This window comes from Diceros bicornis, unplaced genomic scaffold (genome assembly GCF_020826845.1).
Source record: "Diceros bicornis minor isolate mBicDic1 unplaced genomic scaffold, mDicBic1.mat.cur scaffold_56_ctg1, whole genome shotgun sequence".
Lineage (NCBI taxonomy): Eukaryota > Metazoa > Chordata > Mammalia > Perissodactyla > Rhinocerotidae > Diceros > Diceros bicornis.
Window position 1 is genome coordinate 1,378,365 of NW_026691440.1, and position 20,286 is coordinate 1,398,650.

Sequence of the window (20,286 nt, forward strand, 5' to 3'; positions counted from 1 at the left end):
TCTCACAATTTGTGTGGATCAGCAATCAGGCATGTTTTAGCTGGGTGCCTCTGTCTCAGTGAGTTTAACAGATTGGGGCTGTGGCCTCAACTGAGGCTCGACTAGGGGAGGACTGGCCCACAAGTTCACTCTCAGCCTTCAGAATTCATTTTGTATTGAGAGCCTGAGTTCCTTTCTGTCTGTTGGCCCAGGCACTCCCTTGCTTCTCTCTTCAATGTGCCTCCACATTGGGCAGCCCCAATACACCGGTATTTGATTCCTCACTTCCAGGGATTTGACAGAGTGAGAGAGAGAGAGATGGCACATGAGAGAGGGAGTAAGAGGAAGTGAGAGACATTTTTAGTTAAAATTTAGACAAGACATCCCATCACTTTGGCTCTTATTATGTTCAGAAGCCAGTTACTAACCTCTTTGTGGTTCCACGGGGAAGTGTATAACATGGGTGGGGCTTACTGGGTACCACTGTGGAGGCTGCCCACCTCATAGGCCAAGATGAGGCACTTCGGTCTCATTCTCCATAAAACAGGAAACAATTGAATGGTTTTATGCCACAGATGGCAATATCTGAATTTCCATTAGTTGCAACCCCCTCATGGTGTTGACCTGAAAATGAGGCCAAGTTGGAAGTGACTGTCCCAATATCACATTCTTGGAGCCCAGGCCTGTTTTGAGTGGTGTTCTGTACTACATCCCACCCCTCCTTGTTATTCTTCCATCTCTAAGTTTGTGCCTTAGGTACATGTGACACCAGCCCACAGGGGTAATAGATATTATCTCATATACACCGGGTGATGTCCCTAGGAAGTAGATTCTAGCTTGATTCCCATGGTGCAGGTTTAGAGACTGGGGAGGACCTGAGAGGCACAGGGACTATCCCAGGATGAAGAAATAGTAAGGAAAAGGAGGTCTGCATTCATCTCTGTCTCCTCAAAACTAGGTCCCTAGTTAGGTTTCCAGGGACCTGTGGGTAGGGCTATGTGGTCTCATTGTGTACAGTTCAAGAGATGACGTGGGGTCATAGACCTCAACAGATCTTAGAACTCTGGTAACCAGGCACCCACATTGCCCCATCCACCTCACTTGATTGGAGACAGTCAACAGGCAAAGATGTTTTGTTGTTGTTTCCCAACTTTTGGAGGATCTGGGCTCAAAAAATCCCAGAAAGAGAATCTTTTTGGTAGTTGGCGATGTTGGCTCAGCCTTAATTCTTGACGCCTCTGGGCATCTGGCAGGAGGCTGTGAAAGGTAACACGGGGCAGCCCAGGGGAGGCTAGTGCAGGCCAGGGCACAGCTGTGATCCCACCTGATCAGCCCCACACCCCTTGCCCCTCTTTGTGTGTGTGTGTGTGTGTGCATGTGTCTGTGAGGAGGAGAGAAGGCAGGACATAAGGGGCGGGTCATTCCTGAGCAGGTGCTGGTTGTTAGGTGTCGGAAACCTAACAGCTAGGTCATGTTCATACTTCAGGCCATGCCTGGCAGCATGAGAAGGTGAGCACCTCTACTCATATTGTTACCGAGCACTAGAGGATTCATCTCCTTCCCTCCCTGACCAGAGTTCTTTGCAGAGATGCCCCTCTGTGCCTGAACTGAGGAACAGATATTCTCTTGGTGGTTGGCCCCAGTGGCAGTGTGCAGGCAGCCCCTGATTTCTTCTGGCCCAGTTCCCAGGCAGTCTTTGCAGAACTCCACTCATTAGGTTGTCGAGTAACTGCCCAATGGTTTCAACTCCACAAACTCACTAGACAAGGGGCAGGTACATGAGGCCACCCACACTTTCCAGTGCTGCTCTGAGATGAGAGCAGGAGCAGAGGGTCTCCACACTCAGGAGCTTGAGATGATGAGGTTGGACTAGAACTAGGGAGGGACCAGACTCAGGCTGTCCCTTTTTGAAGCTAAAGGGGATGTACATGAATGTCACCTTGCCTGGCTAGGAGATGAGCTGCCTTGACCCTCTTACCCTTGTCCGGTGTGAGCTTCTGGAGGCCACTGAGGCAGAGCCAGATGGTAAGGGGGACTGCAGGCTGGGTATTCCTGGAAGGGAGTGGGATCTTTCTTGTGTTTAGAAGGTCACATGGAAAGTCAGCTATGTGGGTGAATCTTTGTTTTTATCCCACTCCAGCGTCAGCTGCTGAGCTCCAGCCAGCGGCAGAAGAAGAGCAGTGGGCAGTGGTGGAGGTAGAGCTGGCTCCAGCTCCGTTGACACCACCCCCTCTAGCACTGGAGCCAGTGTCCCCTCCACCAGCAGTGTTGGAGGTGGAGCAAGGGCCAACATGGGCTCCAGCAGGAGTAGGAGCTGCTTAGCTAGAGTCACCTGGACCATCATTTCTAGTGAGAAGTCCATCTCCACCTGTGGCTCTTAAGGAGCGTGAGAAGCTTAATCTCATGGCCTTCCCTCCTAAGCTGGTGGTGGAGCAGTTTACCATGATGGATGCGGTGAGCAGCTGGGCTTTCAGGGTGGTGTGGGGCAGGCCTTCCCTCTGCTATCGTTGCCCCAGACCTGATCCAGACTCCTATGATCTGGGCCCAAATCCAGGCTCCACCCTTTACCAATCATAAGACCTGGGCAACTTTCTGAACACCCAAGCCTTTGCTGTCCACCTGCAGACCGTGGAGGTGGACATTAAGAGGACCTGTTGCACAGAGTGACTGTGCCAACTCCATGAGGTAGAAGAGATGGAAAGCTGGGTGGGCCCTGGCCCATCTGTGCAGGGAAGGGCTCACTGTGTACAGCCTGGACCCTGGTGGCCCAACCGTCTGCTCAGGAGTCTCAACAGCCTCAGGACTTATTAGACGCCTGATGTGTACTCCACTACAAGGGAGACAGACAAGGCCTGTGGGTGTAGCTGCCACGCGGGGATGTGCATCAGAATGTGGAGTGGGACCAGAGGGGGGATCAGGGTATTGGAAGATGCCCCCTTGGGATGAGCCTAGTTGAGCCACCATCTGGAGCTTGGAGTTAGCCAGCACGGGCTGGGTTCAAATGCCCCTCTCCCTTCCCTGCCAGTATTGGGTCCTGGGTCATCCTGTGCTGGGTGTCCTCAGTGGACAGAGAAGAAAAGCCAGGGACTGTCACAAGGCTCAGGCCACATCCTGAGCTTTCTGAGCTCCAGCTCTAAACTGTGACTCCTGTGTGGGACTTTGGGGGCTGTAGGCACAGACCTGGGGTGTGGCAGGGCTCGGTGACACTCCCCCTGTTCTCCAGGAGCTCTTCCAGAAGGTGGTGTCCTCTCCGTGTCTGGGCTCCACCTGGGGCAAGAGGAACAAGCCCGGCAATGAGCACCAGACACCCAACGTCCAGGCCACCGTCGACCACGTCAGAAGGGTGGCCAGCTTCGTCATCATCCCCTGCCTCGGGGACCCGAGCAAGACAGCCCAGGACAGGGTGAGGGTGGTGGAGCGCTGGATCCAGGTGGCCCAGGTATGCTGTGGGAGGCCCAGTGGAGCCCCTCTCTGAAGCCTTGGGAACTGCCTCTCCACATTTATCAGCTCCCAGGATTGCAGTGTGTGGTCTAAGCCCCTGCACAGTCCCTAGGACCTTCCTGCCAGGGGCCCGCTGACTTTAACTCCAGGTCCCAGTGAGAGGATGCTCACTTCCTACCTGGCTCCTTCCCTGGGTTGAGCTAAAATCCTGCTCCCTGTGAGTGTTACTCTTTGGGTCCTAAATGTGCCCTTCTGGGACTCCCTGAGCATCTGTCTCATCCAGGAGGGGAGATTTAAATAGAAGGGTACTGAAGCTAGAGCAAGCTGGGCTACAGTGCCCCACCTCACAGCTCATTCTCTTCCCTTCCCCAGGAGTTCGAGATCCTGAAGAACTTCTTCTCGTCCTGCACTGTCAACTCTGCTCTGCAGAAAACCTTCACAAGCCACCTGAAGAACACACGGGGGAAGTTTCCCGGTGGGTAGGCCTCTCTCCATAGGAGGACCAGGGTGGATGGGGGATCTCTTGTATGTCTGCCATTGGCCCCTCAGTCAGCTGGGAACTCCTGGGAGGCAGCAAATGCTGGGGACAGGGCCTGGGCCTCGGCAGGGGGTCTCTAAACCTTCCGGGGTCCTTAATGCACCAGTTCTGCTTTAGGACTCGGCTTCCCTAAGTGTCAGGTACTAAGTTGAGCCAAATTGGAGATTTTCAAGTGTTTATAGCAACAGAACCCCATGCCCAGTTGAAACTCAAAGCAGTCAAAACAGAGCTGTTCTGTAGAACTGGGGAGTGGAGACCCCAGTGACCAACAGGAGAGCCCCCTCCCAGTACCATGAGACCTTAGCGCTCAGAGGAGCCCAGTGAGAACACTCCTTCAGGCAGTTTGAATCTCTTGGGTTTGCAAAGAAAAGGGATTTGCATTCAGACCCCTCACATTATTCCTAAATTTATCCCTCGTTCTTTCCCCTCCCCTGAGAGAGAGCTCTGAAAATCTTAAGGAACTCAATAGTCAAGACAAGTCCTTGAGCAGAGAACTGATGATCAAGGTAGAGTGGAGGCTGGGGGTCTGGAAAGAGAGGAAGGGTGCGGAGGAGGGGCACTGGGCAGGCTGTGGTTTTGATAGTTTCTCCCTTGAACTTTCTCTGAAACATTCCCGTCTATCTCATCCAGATTAACAAGCAGAGGGATCTGTTCTGCCCATGGGCAGGTGGGGTGCCATTTGTGGGCGGGAGGCCCTGGTCATGAGACACAATGGTGTTGGCTGGGCTGTTCCAGGAGGAGTTGCCGAGCTGGCGCCATCAACAGGTCTCTGGCTTCCATGTATGTCCATCCTGCTGGATGTAGCTTCTTCCAGGCTGTTGGGTGGTTGGGGTGGGTTTAGCCCTCAGCCTAAACCTATCCTCAGGAAGCCAGGACCCTGCTGCTCCTTCTATCTTCACCACATCTCCAAGGGGCTGCATCCTGCCTGCCCCAGGGATGTGCGTGGCAGAGGATTCCCATGGCCCAGGTGGAAAAACAGGCTGCTCATCCTCAGGTGAGAGATGTGTGTGCATTCTGGGACTCCCCACTGGACCCCTAGAGCAGTCACTTCACTTGAATCAACCACAGGAGTCTAACCTGAGTGCCTGGTTGGCAATGACATATGCCCCCGGTGGCTTATGAGAAGCGTCTAGGCAACTGATGGATTCTTAGTGGATCCTGCTGAAAGGACCTTAGGAGCTTCATGTAAACGGGGAATCAAAATGTCCTGTCATCCCCTTCTCTGTTGATCAGAGGTGGCACCTTGGAGGTCCAGTTCTTGAGTGGATAAAGAAAGAGTTCAGGGGCCGTCCCTGTGGCGCAAGCGGTTAAGTGCGCGCACTCCGCTGCGGCGGCTCAGGGTTCGCCGGTTCGGATCCCGGGTGCGCACCGACGCACCGCTTGTCGACCTATGATGTGGCAACGTCCCATATAAAGTGGAGGAAGATGGGCATGGATGTTAGCCCAGGGCCAGTCTTCCTCAGCAAAAAAAGAGGAGGATTGGCAGATGTTAGCACAAGGCTGATCTCCTCACAAAAAAAAAAAAAAGGATTCAGTGCAGGGGAATGTCCTGAGGCGTTCCTTGGGGAGGAGAAGGCTTTGGCTTGGCCTCTGGCCCAGCCTGGGGCCCAGACACTCCACGGGACTGGGGCAGGCAGGAGCCACTCAACCAGACTCCCAAGACACCCCGTCCTCTCCATCCATGACTCAGCCCAGGACCAAGCTTTGAGAGCTCAAGGGACAGGACTCTTGTCAGTGGTGGGGCTGGGGGTTAGGCAAGGATGTTGGAACAGGGCCTCTGACTGAGAGGGGCAAGCGGCCTCTCTTCTGTGGGCCCCTGAGCAACACACTGCCTATGTTTGGGTCTCTGTCTCCTCATCAGGGAAATGGAGGGATGGTGATTGTGTGGTGCAGGCCTCACAGGGTGGTGTTGAGGTAAGAGGGAGGAAAGGAATGTGGGAGCTTTCTGCCTACTCCACCTGGAGGGGTGAGGGCCAGAACAATGATGACAGTCTTGTGACACTGAGTCCTCATGAGAACCTGTGTGGTAGCCGGAGTTCTCACACTTTCCAGATGAGGAAACAGGCTCAAGGAGGCCAGGCCACAAGCCCAAGCTCACACCCAGAGTGAGAGTTGGAGCTGGGCTTGTTCTGGAATCACAAGACCTTGGAGGATGGAATGACATTGGTACCAGTTGACTCAAGTCAGATGTCCAGTGTCGGAGGCCAGTGGTGCTGGAGAGAAATGGGGTGAGGGGAGTATGGCCTCACTGACACTGTCCTCGACCCTGGCAGGAGGGGCCCTCCACGTTTGCTCCCCCAGAGAGCAACCCCCAGAGAGTGCAGGAGAAGCAGCAGCAGCGGCAGGTTAGTGTGCCTGTGGGGGAGGGGCTCTGTGCTCCCAGCTGGAGGCCTGAAATCAAAAGATGAGGGCCCTTCATCTTGGTGCCACAGTGTCTGAATCCCCCAGTAGAAGTGACCAAGAGGAGGGCCTGGAAGAGCTGGTGCAGGATGAGTGTGTTTTGGGGAGGGCAAGGGACTGCACACCCTGTGATTTGCCAGAAGCCGGCCCTGGGAGGTGAGGAGGAGGAGTGTGGTGTTCTTGGGGTGTGAAGGGAGTAGGAATTGACGGGAGGCTGCTGAGGGTCCTAGGCTGCTCCTCGTGGGAACCCTGGGGTGGGCCAGGTGGCTGAGTGTGGGGACTTTTCAGGAGAGGGTCTACATGGGGTCGACTTGAGAGCAAAGGTTCATCCCACCCACACCCCGATGTCACAAGGTGTTGTCCCCTATCTTGGAACTCTGCTCAGTGACCTGCTGATGCTGCACCTGGTGATGGGTGACTATTTCGAGGTGGGTGCACCTGAGGTCTAGGCAGGAAGGACCAGGATTCTGAGCCTTGGGATGCGGGAGCCCCCGAACTGAGCTCTGAGTTCTCAGCACTTGGCACATCTCCTCTCATGAAAGCCTTGCAGCCACCGCTGGCAGCTGGGGCATCAGGCCTATTTTAGCGATGAGTGAACAGAGTTTCTGCCAGAGAAACCCATTCCAGTTACCCAGGCTGGGGAAGCTCAGAGTTGCCTGATGGCAGAGCTGCGTGAGGTTTTATCTGAGCTGGACTCAGCCTGTAACTCCCATGTTGCCCATGAAGGGAGAAAGAAGTCGGCCCCCCCCAAGTCAGGAAGCACATAAGTGCCTGAGCAGTCCCCTCTGCCTGAAGCCTCAGCCTCCAAGTCTGTCATCAGAGAGAGTTGTGCTGCCAGGTCCCTCAGTTACACCCCCATGTCCTCCTCCTCTGGAGCCCAGAGGCAAGCCTAGGTCCAAGTCCTGTTTTCTCTGCATGCCTGGCCCCCTCTGGGGATCTGGCAGTAGTGCAACATGAGAAGGGGTGGGCATAGGGAGCTAGTCAGGCTAGGGGTCTTTGTCTGATGTACTCTGGCTGTCTACCTTCCAGGGGAATGGGATCAACCTTGAGAAGAGTACTGAGGAGCAGCTGTGGCACTCCCTGCAGGGGAGAGGAAGGAGGTGGAAATCAGAGACCTTCTGGGCAGAACAGTCCTTGGCTTCACCCGCTGTATCTTACATTGAGTGGAAGAGTTTGATACCAGAGAAGTGGGAGACCCATCCAATTGGCGGGTGGGTTGAGGGGAGGATGGCATCAAGGAAATCTTCCTGGAGGAGGGGCTGATTATTCCCATTCTGAGAACTGGTAGATCCTGGATGGAACTGGAGGGAAGGATGGTTTCCAGGACTGGTCCCCTGCCCCACTCCTCACCTCCAACAAGACCCCTGCAGCATCCCCCACCCAGGCCCTGTCTGCATCCTCTCCTTCCCTCTGGTCCCAGGAATACCGAGTCATGAGGGAGATCCTGCTGCTCCAGGAGGCTGCAAAGAATTACAAGCTAGAGCCCGAGGGAGCCATTTGGGGCCTCGTTCCAGGACATGGAGTTGCTCAACGAGAATGAGAGGTGAGGCCGGGCAGGAGTTGGGTGAGGGCAGGGGTGGACTCTCCCTGTTGGCCAGTCCAGAGAGCCTGTCTCCATGGTGCCCCACTCATCCCCCGGCCTGATTACATGGTGATCTCTGGGACACCCAGACTCCAGCTGCTGGGCAGGCAGTGGGGGGACCCCTGAGGTGTGGTTCCTGGTAGGCTCACAGGTGCCTCTCTGTCCTGTAGCTACACCTTGTCCTGCCAGCCAGAGCGCTAGACCTAGTTGGCCTGCAGAGTACGCAAGGCCAAGAAGAACCGGCCATCATCAAGGTCAGGGGTGAGTGAGTGTCTGGGCCGGGGTGACTGACTCCTAGGGGTTCAGTAAGGCTTTGGGCTAAGCGTGGCCTTGGGGAGTCGGATAGCTGGCACTGGGATCCCAGCTCCACTATTGACCAGTCCTGTGACTGGGGTGACTCTCTTCAGCTTCCTGAGACTCCGTTTCCCCCTCTGTGAAATAGGTAATACTAAATGATCGCTCACGTGGCAGGGACAAATGGGGTACTGGTGGCTGACAGCACTGAGCACAGGGTCTGGAGCACCCAGTGCAGTGGGGACATGGTGGGGGGCCATGATTCTGAGGGAGGCCACGCAAGATAACCCGACTCTTCTACTCAGCCCCCAGGCCCCAACCCCGAACCCCATACCAGTGGCCGATCACAGCCCCATCCTCAGCAGCGGGGACACAGCTGGGATGCTTGCGATGCACAGGGTCAGCTCCTCCCATTTGATGGGAAGGGGAGCATTGTAAGCTGATTCCTGGGGTCCCCTGAAGCCCAAGAGAGAAGGGATGACCCCATCCCAGCTCCCTGACATCTCTACCTCAGCACCTACTCACCCATTGGGGAGAGACAGTGGTTATTTGTTGTAAATAATAAATGACATATTTGAATATTATATTAAAGTCCTGTTCCCTTTACAGCTTGGGAGTTGTGGTGTGGTTCTGTCGCTTTCTGTAGGCATGTGAGTGAGACACAGAATCTCACATTTCTCCTTGAATCAAGAACTCTTCTGGGCCGGCCCCGTGGCTTAGTGTTTAAGTGCGCACGCTCCGCTGCTGCCGGCCTGGGTTCGGATCCCGGGCGCACACCGATGCACCGCTTCTCCGGCCATGCTGAGGCCACGTCCCACATACAGCAACTAGAAGGATATGCAACTATGACATACAACTATCTACTGGGGCTTTGGGGGAAAAAAATAAATAAATAAAATTATAAAAAAAAAAAAAGAACTCTTCTGAGTCATCAACTTATTGTATGTTGGAGAAGGGAGAAAGGCCAGCCCCCTTTTTGGTTAGTGACATCACTCCCAATTCCCCCTAACTCCGAGAACAAGTTCATTTCAGTATCATTCAGCCGCTCCAGGGGCGGACACGGTCCCCGGCCCGTTCTCCTGGGATTTAAAGGTTAATGGTACTTTCACAGGCAAAGCAACAACCACTGAAATGTGGATGTCTTTAAAACAGCACTACCCAGGACCAGGTCGTGCCATAGGCAGGGGGTGCCTTTCTACATTCTGGAGGAAGAAGGAATGTTTTCTGCTTCTCCTGTTGAGGTTTCTTTTGACCAAATTTTAGGAACTTGTAGTTTTCTAGTTCAATCTCTGGAATTGCATCAGCTGTAAGTGGGGAAAACAATGTAAAAAGATCAAAACATGCATGTGGAGAGGACAAGGCCCGCAAAGGTGATTTGCAAATGGACTAAAGGCAGACAGGACTTTCCCTCCTGATACCCCTCTAGTGCCTCCATGTTCACCACTGACCTAGAATTGAATCCTGCTGGGGTCCATGTCCAGGACTGTGAAATCTGTTTCCTGCTGTTTTGTATCCAATGGGAAAGATCTGTGACGCAGCTTTAAGTCTACCACTGGGCCTCATTCCATAAACACGACCGACCGCTCTCTGTGAACCAGGATTTCCAGCACAACTGCCTTCCTTATGCCATTCACTTTAGGGCAGAAATTCCCTAGAAGGCCCCCAGCCTCCTCCCTGGCTTGGTCTGATGGATCCCGGGTGAGCTCTGCTTTACCAGGATAAGGACCATAATCCTGGCCAGTGAGTGACCCCACACTGTCCCTTGCTGTCCAGGTGACATCTGAGGCCGTGTCATTCTGAGGTCCATGGTCTTAGACAGTCCTCCAGTTTACATACTCAGTGTTGATGTTGCCAACTTGTCCAAATGGGGCAATTTGGCCCGAACAATTAAAGTGTGTCACCCTTGGGTGGTTGTGTTTTTTTCCCCTGTCTTGCACTGTGGTTACATTACAACCACCTGATGGGTTGTGAACCCTGTTTGGAGCTTTGAAAGATGAGGCATGACAGGGGTGTGGGGTGGTCCAGCAGGAAATGCCACGGAACAGATGATCCATGGTCGTGCATGAACACAGACTTAGCAATTAAAATACTGAAATGCTTCCCATCTGGTGGTGAATAGACACTGCTCTGACCTCACACCGAGAACCCACCCCGTGACCAGGAGCTTTCAAGGGGTTACCAAATGGCATTTTAAACCTCATCCCTTGGAAACACCCTGTAAGACAAGAGCCAGATGAATCGCTTGGCACTTGTGAGTTATCGCCTCCTTTCTGATGGCTGCAAGTGTCACCCAGACACACAGGCTGGACTCTGCCAGGGAAGCCTTCTCAGGACAGGCAGAAGCTGAGGATGAATCCTGGTTCCCGGCATCCCAGGCCCTTCCTGACAGGGCACAGCCACCCAGGAAAGTGGTTTGGTAATGGAAAGACTATGAAGGCAATACTTCCCCTCCAAAGAGAAAGAGAAGTACCAATAGTGAAAGCTTGATTCCTCAAATAGTCAATTAAATCTCAACAAGCAGTGAGTTCTTGTCAGATTACTGATGCCGAAAAATGGTCTCTTGATAATAGCATAATCCCCCAGCTGCCATGTCCATCTTCATGAATCAAATTTCCAACACATATGGATCTAAAAAACTGAGGGAAATCTGGTATTTCCTTAGATGCAACACTGAAGTAGCATGCAAGAAGGAACACAAAAATGGAGACCTAGAAGTAAATATCTAATTTGAGAACATAGACATCGAAGTGCTTTGGAAATAATATTTTGGAATCTATTGGAATATTACACAAAAAGAATAATCCACTTTAAGTAGGTTTTACTGTGACTGTATGGGGAAAAACTGAATCATCCTGTGACGTTGATAACTCGCTGCTGACTTGAAAGTACAAATAAATAAAGTACATAGTAAAGGAAAATGAGAGAACAGCATGAAAAAGGAAGATCTTTCTCTCCTCACCTGCAACTCAACCTCTCACCTCAGAAAGAAACCACTGTCTATATTTTCTATTTCACGCAGCAGAGTTTAATAAAAGAAACGTATTGTTATATTTCAAAGTTTCAAGAGCTCAAAGCACAAAAACATTTGGGATGCTACCAAGAGACCTCACTGAGGTGCCTGCTCCATTTCATCTGCTGTCAAGACGGCCTTCTTGGCCCCTCACTTTCTCTGCCTCACTAGCAAGTCTGTCCGCCATCAGTGCTATCACCAGTCTCTCTCCTGTGCTCTTCACTGCCCTTTCCTCCTTCCTGATACCTTCCTCAGTCGCCAGAAATTGTTGGCAGTGGAGCTGTGGAATGCCCAGATCAGCTCCTGGAATCATCCCTGCCAAATCTGAAGACCGGCAGGAGTGGGCATGGGACCTGGAGTGCAGACCACCTGCGAGCACACCTGGCAGGGATTCACCTGTGTGACTAGGTGCTAGGTTTTGCAACCCTTTGGCAAGCTTGAAAGGAGTTACCAGTTGTCCTGCATTGCTGCAGGCCTGGAGTCCTTGCAGTCTCTCTGGCCAGCAGACCTGGTGGGGCTGGTCCAAGGTGTCCTCCCAGAGACCCTTCATTGCCAGGATGGGATGGAATTCTAGTACCCAGCCTCTTGAATATGTCACTGGACATCCTTATAGGGATGGAGATGTTTAAACCAGGCTTTGGTTTGGACTGGATCCCACAGTTATGCTGCTTCCTCTGTGAAGACGTGGCTATCATCCTTCTTTTCCTCTTACCCTACAAAAGTAAATCATGAAATTGAGACAAATGATAAAGGAAGCCTGCCTTTTTAGGACAATTATCCTGGCTGTTTTGTACTTCCACCCTCCCTCTATCCTCTGGGAATAGATCTGACCTGTGTCCCGGGATGTCATCAGGCAGATTTGCATCAAGAACAGAAAGCTCAAGGTCAAAACTCAAGGCTACTCCAGATCATTTCTCCTCCCCCATCCTGTTAACACCCCCTCCTTGTTTGAGTGTGTTTCTATTCTTGTCCTTGTCACTCTCAACCTCATAAGTCCTGGCACTCTCTCTCAGGACAGTCGGTCCCCAGTCCTTTACTAAATCCCAAATCCTACCATTTCTGTGTTTTCTGATTACTCATTTGCTTAATCCATTGACCACTTGGTGTTCATAGAAGTTAAATCAATAGTGATATTATCAACCACCCCCTGTTAACGACTTACTCCCATATCCCAGATGTTCACATAATCCAAATGGTTATGTTCAAAAGTAAATAATTCAGAAAACATATTCACCCACCACAAATTCCTGATCTCTAATATTTTTATTCAAACACTCATACAGTAGATACCTGTGCCTCATGATCAGAAGTAGTGCCAGATCACCGATCCTCACCTTAATTTCCTCCTACACCTATCAATCCTGAATTCCACGGACTATGATCTCAATAATTTCCTTGGAATAATAAAAAATTCCTTACCACTCATTTATGTTGTAAACCTCCAAACCCAGAAGATCCCAATTATCTGCCATGCCGCAGCTACTGCTGGTCTTATAACAAGCTGAAGAAAAAGCATGAAACATGATCTTTTGGTACCACTGTAAATACAAAACCATCTGTATCAACTGGGAAGCATCCATAATGCCTGGAAATCTTGTTCTCTTTTTTCGTGTTGGCTCAATAACAAGACGATAAATCAATTTAAAAAATGGGCAAAGGACCAGAGTAGACTTTTCCTAATGAAGACATACAAGTGGCCAACAGGTGTATGAAAAGGTGTTCAGCATCACTAATCATCAGGGAATGCAAATCAAAACCACAATGAGCTATCACTTCACACCTGTTAAGACTGCGATTATCAAAAAAACTAAAGATGGCAAATGTTTTTGAGAATGTGGAGAAAAGGAACCCTTGTGGGAATGTAAACTAGTAAAACCATTATGGAAAACAGTATGGAGCTTACTCCAAAAATGAAAACTAGCATATGATCCAGCAATCCCACTTCTGGTATATGCCCACAGGATTGAACTCAGGGTCTCAAAGAAATACCTGCACTCTAATGTTCATTGTAGCTAATTCACGATAGCCAAGATATGGAAGTAACCTAAATGTCACTGACGGATGAATGGATAAAGAAATGGAATATTAGTCAACCTTGAAAAAAGAAGGAGTTCCTGCCATTTTTGACAACATGGATGGACCTAGAAGACGTTATGCTAAGTGAAATAAGGCAGACAGACAAAGGCAAATACTCATTTATATGTGGAATCTTAAATAGTCAAACTTATACAAGCAGAGGTTAGAATGGTGGTTGCCAGGGGTTAAGGGGATGGAGAAATGGGGAGCTGATGATCAAAGGATACAGAGTTTCAGTAATCAAGATAAATAAGTTCTGGAGATCTAGGATATGGCATAGTGCTTACAGCTAACGAGACTGTATTGCGTACATCACATTTGCTAATAGTGTAGATACTAAGAGTTCTTACTACACAATAATAGTAATAAAGGAGGTGAGAGAAAACTTTGGGAGGTGATGGATATGTTTGTGGCCTTGATGGTGGTGACAGTCTCAAGGGTGTATACTTATGTCCAAATTCATCAAGTTGTATATGGAAAAGTATGACATCATCATTGATTCTTCTGCACCTTGAAGTACGCCGTGTCCTCATCACAAGAGAAAAAAATTTGTAACTATGTATGGGGACATATGTTAACTGGACTTATTGTGGTGATCATTTCAACATTTATACAAACACTGAATTATTGTGTTGTACCGCTGAAACTAATTTAATGTTGTATGTTAACTTTACCTCAATAAAAAAAAAAAAAACAACAGAAAAAACCATTTTAATATTGTAAATGAGTTCAGTGAATCCCTGAAACTGCCTCATTCCCATATGAGAGTTACAGGAAGCAGAGAGGATGAAGTAAGATGGAAGAAAGTTGTACAAAACACTATTCAAATCAAAATCATTTAAGTTGATATCAACTCCTTGTGGCAAAGTTCTGTGAGCACCGATCTTCTTTCACATTTTTCCTGGAAAAGCATACCTTCAGATCCAACCCATAATAGTTTCCTCATTTGCTCTAATAAGAAAATTTTAACTTAATAAATAAAACCAAAAGCAACCCTTATGTATGAATAAAGTTAGTGAACTTTACAGAGAAAAAAGCATATTTGGACAATCTCAATAAAGGTAACAGAAGAACGGAATGATGATGAAGTCTCATTCAAGCTTACCTTTGAAAGCCAGTAAAACCAGGTTATCTTTTCAAGAATGTGTGTAGAGCTGACAACCTTGGAAGATAGAAATAGTGGCCTCCTCTGGAGCAAAAGGCAGGCTTGCTTACTCCCCAGTATAATAAAAATAACACCCTTCCCCAAACCAAAGGTCAGCAGATTTCCTGCCTCTTATTGAAGATTTGAGTTCCTTAAGCTCTGAGTTCTTGCAACCCTCTGCATGTCTCCTGACCCACTGTGTATCATCCTGCAGGAAGTGGGATTTAGTGAACCAGTGCAAATGTTGATACTCTGACCACTGCCATTGCTGTGTCATTAAGTCCTGTGTCTCTGACCCATGGGTCTCGTATCTTTTGCCAGCATCTGTAAGACCATGGTAGCTAACTTATTCGTTTGCAGGTAAGGTAAAATATCAGACCATTGACAGTTCCAGACAAGCCCTTAAAGTAGCTAGTAGTCTTAGGAACAGAGAGCTATCCAGAACAATATGCATGGATGGTCTTCATTGAAGACTTCATACAACCAAAACTTTAATAAGTCTCTCTGACCTCTTTTATTTCTACCTCAATTAGAAGGAGAGGCACCAAGCTTTATAGACCTAGGGCTTGTGCAAGCCACCTGGAGACCTAGTGACCAGAAACTTCCCATGGGGAGCAAAGACAGATGGGCATATTTCCAAAATGGACCCATATGCCTCCCGATCATCCAAAAGACAGTACATTATCTTAATTTATGATGATTTGATTCATTAAAATCTTGTGATGGGCCAAAGATACACTTCTAAGAGGAATGAGGCACATGGCAGTTGTAAGCAGATTAACACATTTGGTGAATATCAAACTCTGAATTAACTTTAGTGTTCTAATCAATCAAAAGGTACAACAAATTTAATTAGGTAGATTAAATGATATTTAATGGTATGCCTGATTATTACTCTGCAGTAATGAACAAGCAGCTCATGTAAATAACTATAATTGGTCTTTAAAATATGATAGTCAGGACTGTTTGAGATAAGCTGGAGAGAAGGAAGGGGAGAAATAGATAAAAGCTAGCTGCTCTGACACCACTCTCAAGACCCCTGGATCTACATGTAACCCAGGAGATCTAGGCAGATGGCTGTGTGCCTAGATCCTCCTGCACTGTGGTTCTCAGGGATGTCACAGGGCTGAAGCAGCTTCCTGAATCTTGTTTACACGTCCACGTGTACAATACCCTTGACCATGGGGATGAACCACCATTCATTCATACCTTACACCCCTCTAATTAAAAATTAGATTTCAGAATCATTGTACCATTACATGATAATTTATTCCTCAAACTTGTAGGATGGCGAGCTAAAAGAAAATCAAATTTCAATGGCTTCTTTTCTTTGAAGGACCAAGATGTTCTTTCACACTTAGAATCTGGATTAGAGGATAAATCCATAAAGTCAATGGAAACAACTTAAGAAATGGACAGAGGGATACTTCATTCATGTATACACAGTAATCACAGAGACTTGAGGATATCAAAGGAAATTCTTTATTAAGAACCAAAGTTATGGATTCCTATCTTGGGTTCATTACTTTGAATTTTTGACCCAAATCATATACATTTATTGGACCATGTTCAATTCTATGATCTTTAGAAGATGCAGCCTACAGCTGAAGAGAAACAGATACAACACCAATATCTTACCCTCTCTGAAGCACAACTGAGAGCCCCTGGAGTCAGATGTTTTCTAGACAAGAAAAAGTCATTCTTCCTCTGAACAGAGAGAGTAGTGGCTATTCAAACATTCAACTTTAAATTGTTAACATGACTTGTTAGATTGTGATGGAACAAGCCTCATACCTTCTAAGTTTCATGATTTTTCTCCAGAATACTGAGATGGATGACTTTAAAGTCCAGTTTCCCCATAAATGTCTTTATTCAGTGATAAAATTAAATTCCCTATAAAATAATTCCCATAGGGCTGGCTCCGTGGCTTAGTGGTTAAGTGTTCTGCTACTGGTGGCCCGGGTTCAGATCCGGCATGCACTAACACGTCACTTCTCCGGCCATGCTGAAGCCACATCCCACATACAGCAACTAGAAGGATGTGCATCTATGACGTACAACTATTTACTGGGGCTTTGGGGGAAAAAAAGGAGAAGGATTGGCAACAGATGTTAACTCAGAGCCAGTCTTTCTCAGCAAAAAGAGGAGGATTGGCATGGATGTTACCTCAGGGCTGATCTTCCTCACACACAAAAAATAATAATAATAATAACAATAATAATTCCCATAAAATTGTTAAAAATATATCATAGTCTCTGACCAAGAGGAAACAAGGAAAATTGAGCAGTTGAATAGCAGTGTAATAAACTCCATGCAAGGATCTTACTGTAGCATTATGTATAATAGTGAAACTGGACATAATCCCATCTCTATCAAAGAAGAGATAAACAGATCATGGTATTCCTGTTCTTTGGAGTACCTCTAAAACTTCTAAAAAACTAAGTTAGAGTGGCGAGCACTGATAAGGAGAGACATCTATGATATATGGTTTGGGAAACAACAAATTGCAAAATGATGTAGTTATGTCATTTATGTTAAAAAAACTTTATGTGTATTTATAAATTCATAGGAAATGCCCAGAAGAATAAGCTGCAAACTCTTAACAATAGTTCCTTCTGAGTAGGGGAGTGAGTTTGCAGGGAAAGGGATGGATGGGGGAGGTTTCACTTTGCTCTACACAGATCTGGGTAATTTCACTTTTTTTACAGTATGTAACTCTTTCATAATTAGAAAAATGAGTAATGTGACCGTTTGGTGCAGGGCAACAACATTATGTTCCCCAGTCTCTGTACTGTATGTTACTGCACAGCACGGACTGTAAGAGAAAGCCCAGAGAAGCAATGAAGACAAAGAAGACATGACACCTGCAAAAAGTCAGTGGAGTATTTCTACATAACAAACCTTCCAGGTGAGTGATGGTCAGTATCTTCCACTGCTCCAGCTCTCCCAAGAAACCTAGAACCTCCCCAGGGTAAGCTGGAGGACCATGCCCGACTAATCCACTCCCTGCATGGGGCCGGTTTGTGCAGGGTGACTGCCATCAAGCAGAAAATGGACTCAGGATGGGGCGTGTGCCTTTGGAGAGGCTGGCAGAGAGGCACAAAGTGGAACACCAGCTAAGTGCACACACCTGAGAGGCGGAGTTCCAGGTGGAGACTCAAAATGTACCAAGAAACTGTGTGAAGTGAAGGAAGCTACTCAACCTCTCTGAGCCTCAGTGTCCCCCCCCTGTAAAATGGGGATCACAGGCCTACTTCACAGAGCTGTTGGGGAAGATACATAAAAGTGTCTGTTAGAATCAGTGTCACATTATTAACAAAGTCGTCTCTGACTTCAGAAAATCGATGAAAAGAATAATGTTGATGACCAAAGATGAGATGCCCAGCTTCGTAAGCAGCCCCAGCAGCATGAGAATGAGAGGAGCTCCGACTAAGCAGGGTTCTTCACAGCTCCACTGGAGAGGATAAACATGGGCTACACCAGGATAAGGGGCTGTTGTACAGTGACTTGTGTAGTGAGAGTGGGTCCCTAAAGACACTGTGAAATAGAGTTACACACAGTGGCTCCTAGGAAACAACTACAAAGCAATCAACACAGCGGATAGGCGTGGGAATGGGGCAAGCAGAGGAGGGTCAGAGCGACAAAATCTGATGGAAGACACTGAACCACGATGAGTTCCCAGCTCTGTCAACAGCTGCTGTGGTTGCGCCAGGAGATCAAACGCCTGAGACTGCTATTGTGGGGACTGCTGGGAGCACAGTGGTCACTGCGGCCATACCCCAACAGCAGTGCATCAGAGCACACACACCCTGAGACTTTCCTCTCCATTAATCCTTGTTTTAAGATGATGAATATTCTCATGTTACAATGTCTCCTTCCAACACTTGTGGACCAGTGTCATCAGAACCCCCTGAAGAGGACACAGGCCAGAGTAGGATGGAACACTGGGGGCTGGGGGAGCGGCGCTGCACCTGACTACACGGACTATCACCTGGGCCTATTGAACACGAGAGAAGAACCCGAGGATGTGGTCTAACAAGACTTCCCTATCTTACCACATTCAGAGACACTACACACTCTCATTCTTTCTTTACAAAACTGTTAAAGAATTCATGTGTCATTAATTCATAAAGAGGCAAATTCTTGACAAAGTGACAGGGTCCAGTTTCCATGACCAGGTTTTTCAGTTGTTTTGATAATATCCCACATTCAGGAATCGGAAATGTAACCTATTGGGATGTGTAATATAAACAGGGAGTTTTTTTCATGTAGATCAACGCCCAGATTTTTAGGGACGACATAAATCATGAAAGCTGCTAACCATTCCTCCACAGGTTTCAATAAGACATTTAAGTTAATTTACCAATCTCAGGAAAAGAGAATTTGGCAATTCAAGTTTTTTGTTTCTGCATTCAAACATACAGTACAGCTAAGAGAATGAGCAGAAAAAAATTAACAGGAAGGTCTTGCTTGCATTTTATCTTTTGCAAATAAGCAAGATATTTTATGCTCTGTTCCTTTCACAACTCTAATCAATTTTTAAAGAATATGGTACCTCTGACTATCCCTAGGCATGTTTATGTGGGAACCTTGCCAGAATCCAAAGCAGAGATGTTAAAGGTGACGGGTTTCAAATGCTGCCCAAGTGCTGTCTACCTTGAACATCCCTCTCCCAAAGCTGGATGACTAGTCTCTTCCTGAGTGATCAGAGTCGCCATTCGTGTCCCTGAGAGACTGGCCACTCAGGCCTGAGCTGAGATTAGGTGATCAATCTAAAGGGCAAAATGATTAAGCTATTCTCGTCTTAAGGTTGCTGCTTTGGAGGCCACTGCCCTGGAATGCGTTGGTGAAAATGGCCTACTAGATACTTGCCTGGGAATTGGGTTGTTCTCCTCTGCTCTTAGCGGATCCTGGGGAAACCAGTGATTAACCTCACAGATGCCTTAACTTCCACACCTGTGAAAAAGGCAAGAAAGAGCCAGTGTTACCACCCAGCAAAGCTCTTAAGTTGTACTTGCAAGACCAGCCACAAGGGGGAATCTCTCTCAAAAGCTGATGAAAGGATGGCACTTTGGCTGGAGAAGGCAGAGGGCAGCAGGCAAAGTGGAAAGTTTCTGGGATGTCAAACCAGTTCCCATAAGCATTTTAGAGAAGCACCTGGCCCTGGACTTGGTAGGGGGCTGTGGAAAGACCCACAGGCACGCAGGTGGGAGGAGGAATCAAACAACGGAGGAAGGCGGTGTGGAAGAGGCACGAGTCCGACTTCTATTTTGGACAAAACCAGTTGCACGCTGCAGGCCCTTGGCTGCCCATGCAGCCGCCACATCCTCCTAACTCCCTGGTCCCGCTAGTCCCGTCGCATCCCTCTGGGATTCAGTCCACGTGCAGCGGGTGCAGGACCAGAGTCCTGAGTCAAGGGCGGTGTGTCCCTCGGCCAAGCGCACACAGCCCTGTTCCTCCCCCCAGGGTTAGGCACCGCCCCATGCTCACAGCCTCCTGGGATTTGTAGTCCTGCGGTCCTGCAAGCTCCCAGCTGGGAGCGTTTAAGAGACAAAAGCTCCCAGCATACACAGCTAGGGGCCCCAACTCCTACCTTGTCCCCCCGCCCCTGGTCCCCATCCCTCTGCTTCTCCACCCCACTCTCTATTCCGCCTCTTCTCTATACCATGACCACTCTCTATGCCCTGCCCACCCCCCAGAGTATGCGCAGTGTGGTTGGGCTACATCCCTTGAGGCCAGCACTCAGGTAGGGGTGGGGCTCACCAGCCTGGCTATTGCTGAGGATGCTTGCAGCCCTCCTGGAAACTTCCTGGCCAGTATTT

At 48.6% G+C, this 20,286-nt stretch overlaps 1 protein-coding gene across 7 annotated transcripts in view; it reads left to right on the plus strand.

Annotated features, from left to right (window-relative positions):
* The first annotated feature begins 2,349 nt into the window (after positions 1–2,349).
* The window catches only part of LOC131403222 (ral guanine nucleotide dissociation stimulator-like), a 34,606-nt gene continuing 16,669 nt past the window's right edge, over positions 2,350–20,286 (plus strand). For 2 of the 7 annotated variants that reach the window (XR_009219297.1, XR_009219299.1), the window contains exons 1-7: positions 2,350–2,433; positions 3,203–3,418; positions 3,793–3,895; positions 4,828–4,952; positions 6,232–6,303; positions 7,388–7,569; positions 8,111–8,201. Coding sequence is in view for 3 of the 7 variants with exons in the window: in XM_058537510.1 (XP_058393493.1) it covers positions 2,383–2,433; positions 3,203–3,418; positions 3,793–3,895; positions 4,828–4,952; positions 6,232–6,303; positions 7,388–7,621 (801 nt within the window). In the remaining 4 variants the exon portion in view is untranslated. The other 5 variants (XR_009219298.1, XR_009219296.1, XM_058537511.1 and 2 more) reach the window with 5 other exon arrangements.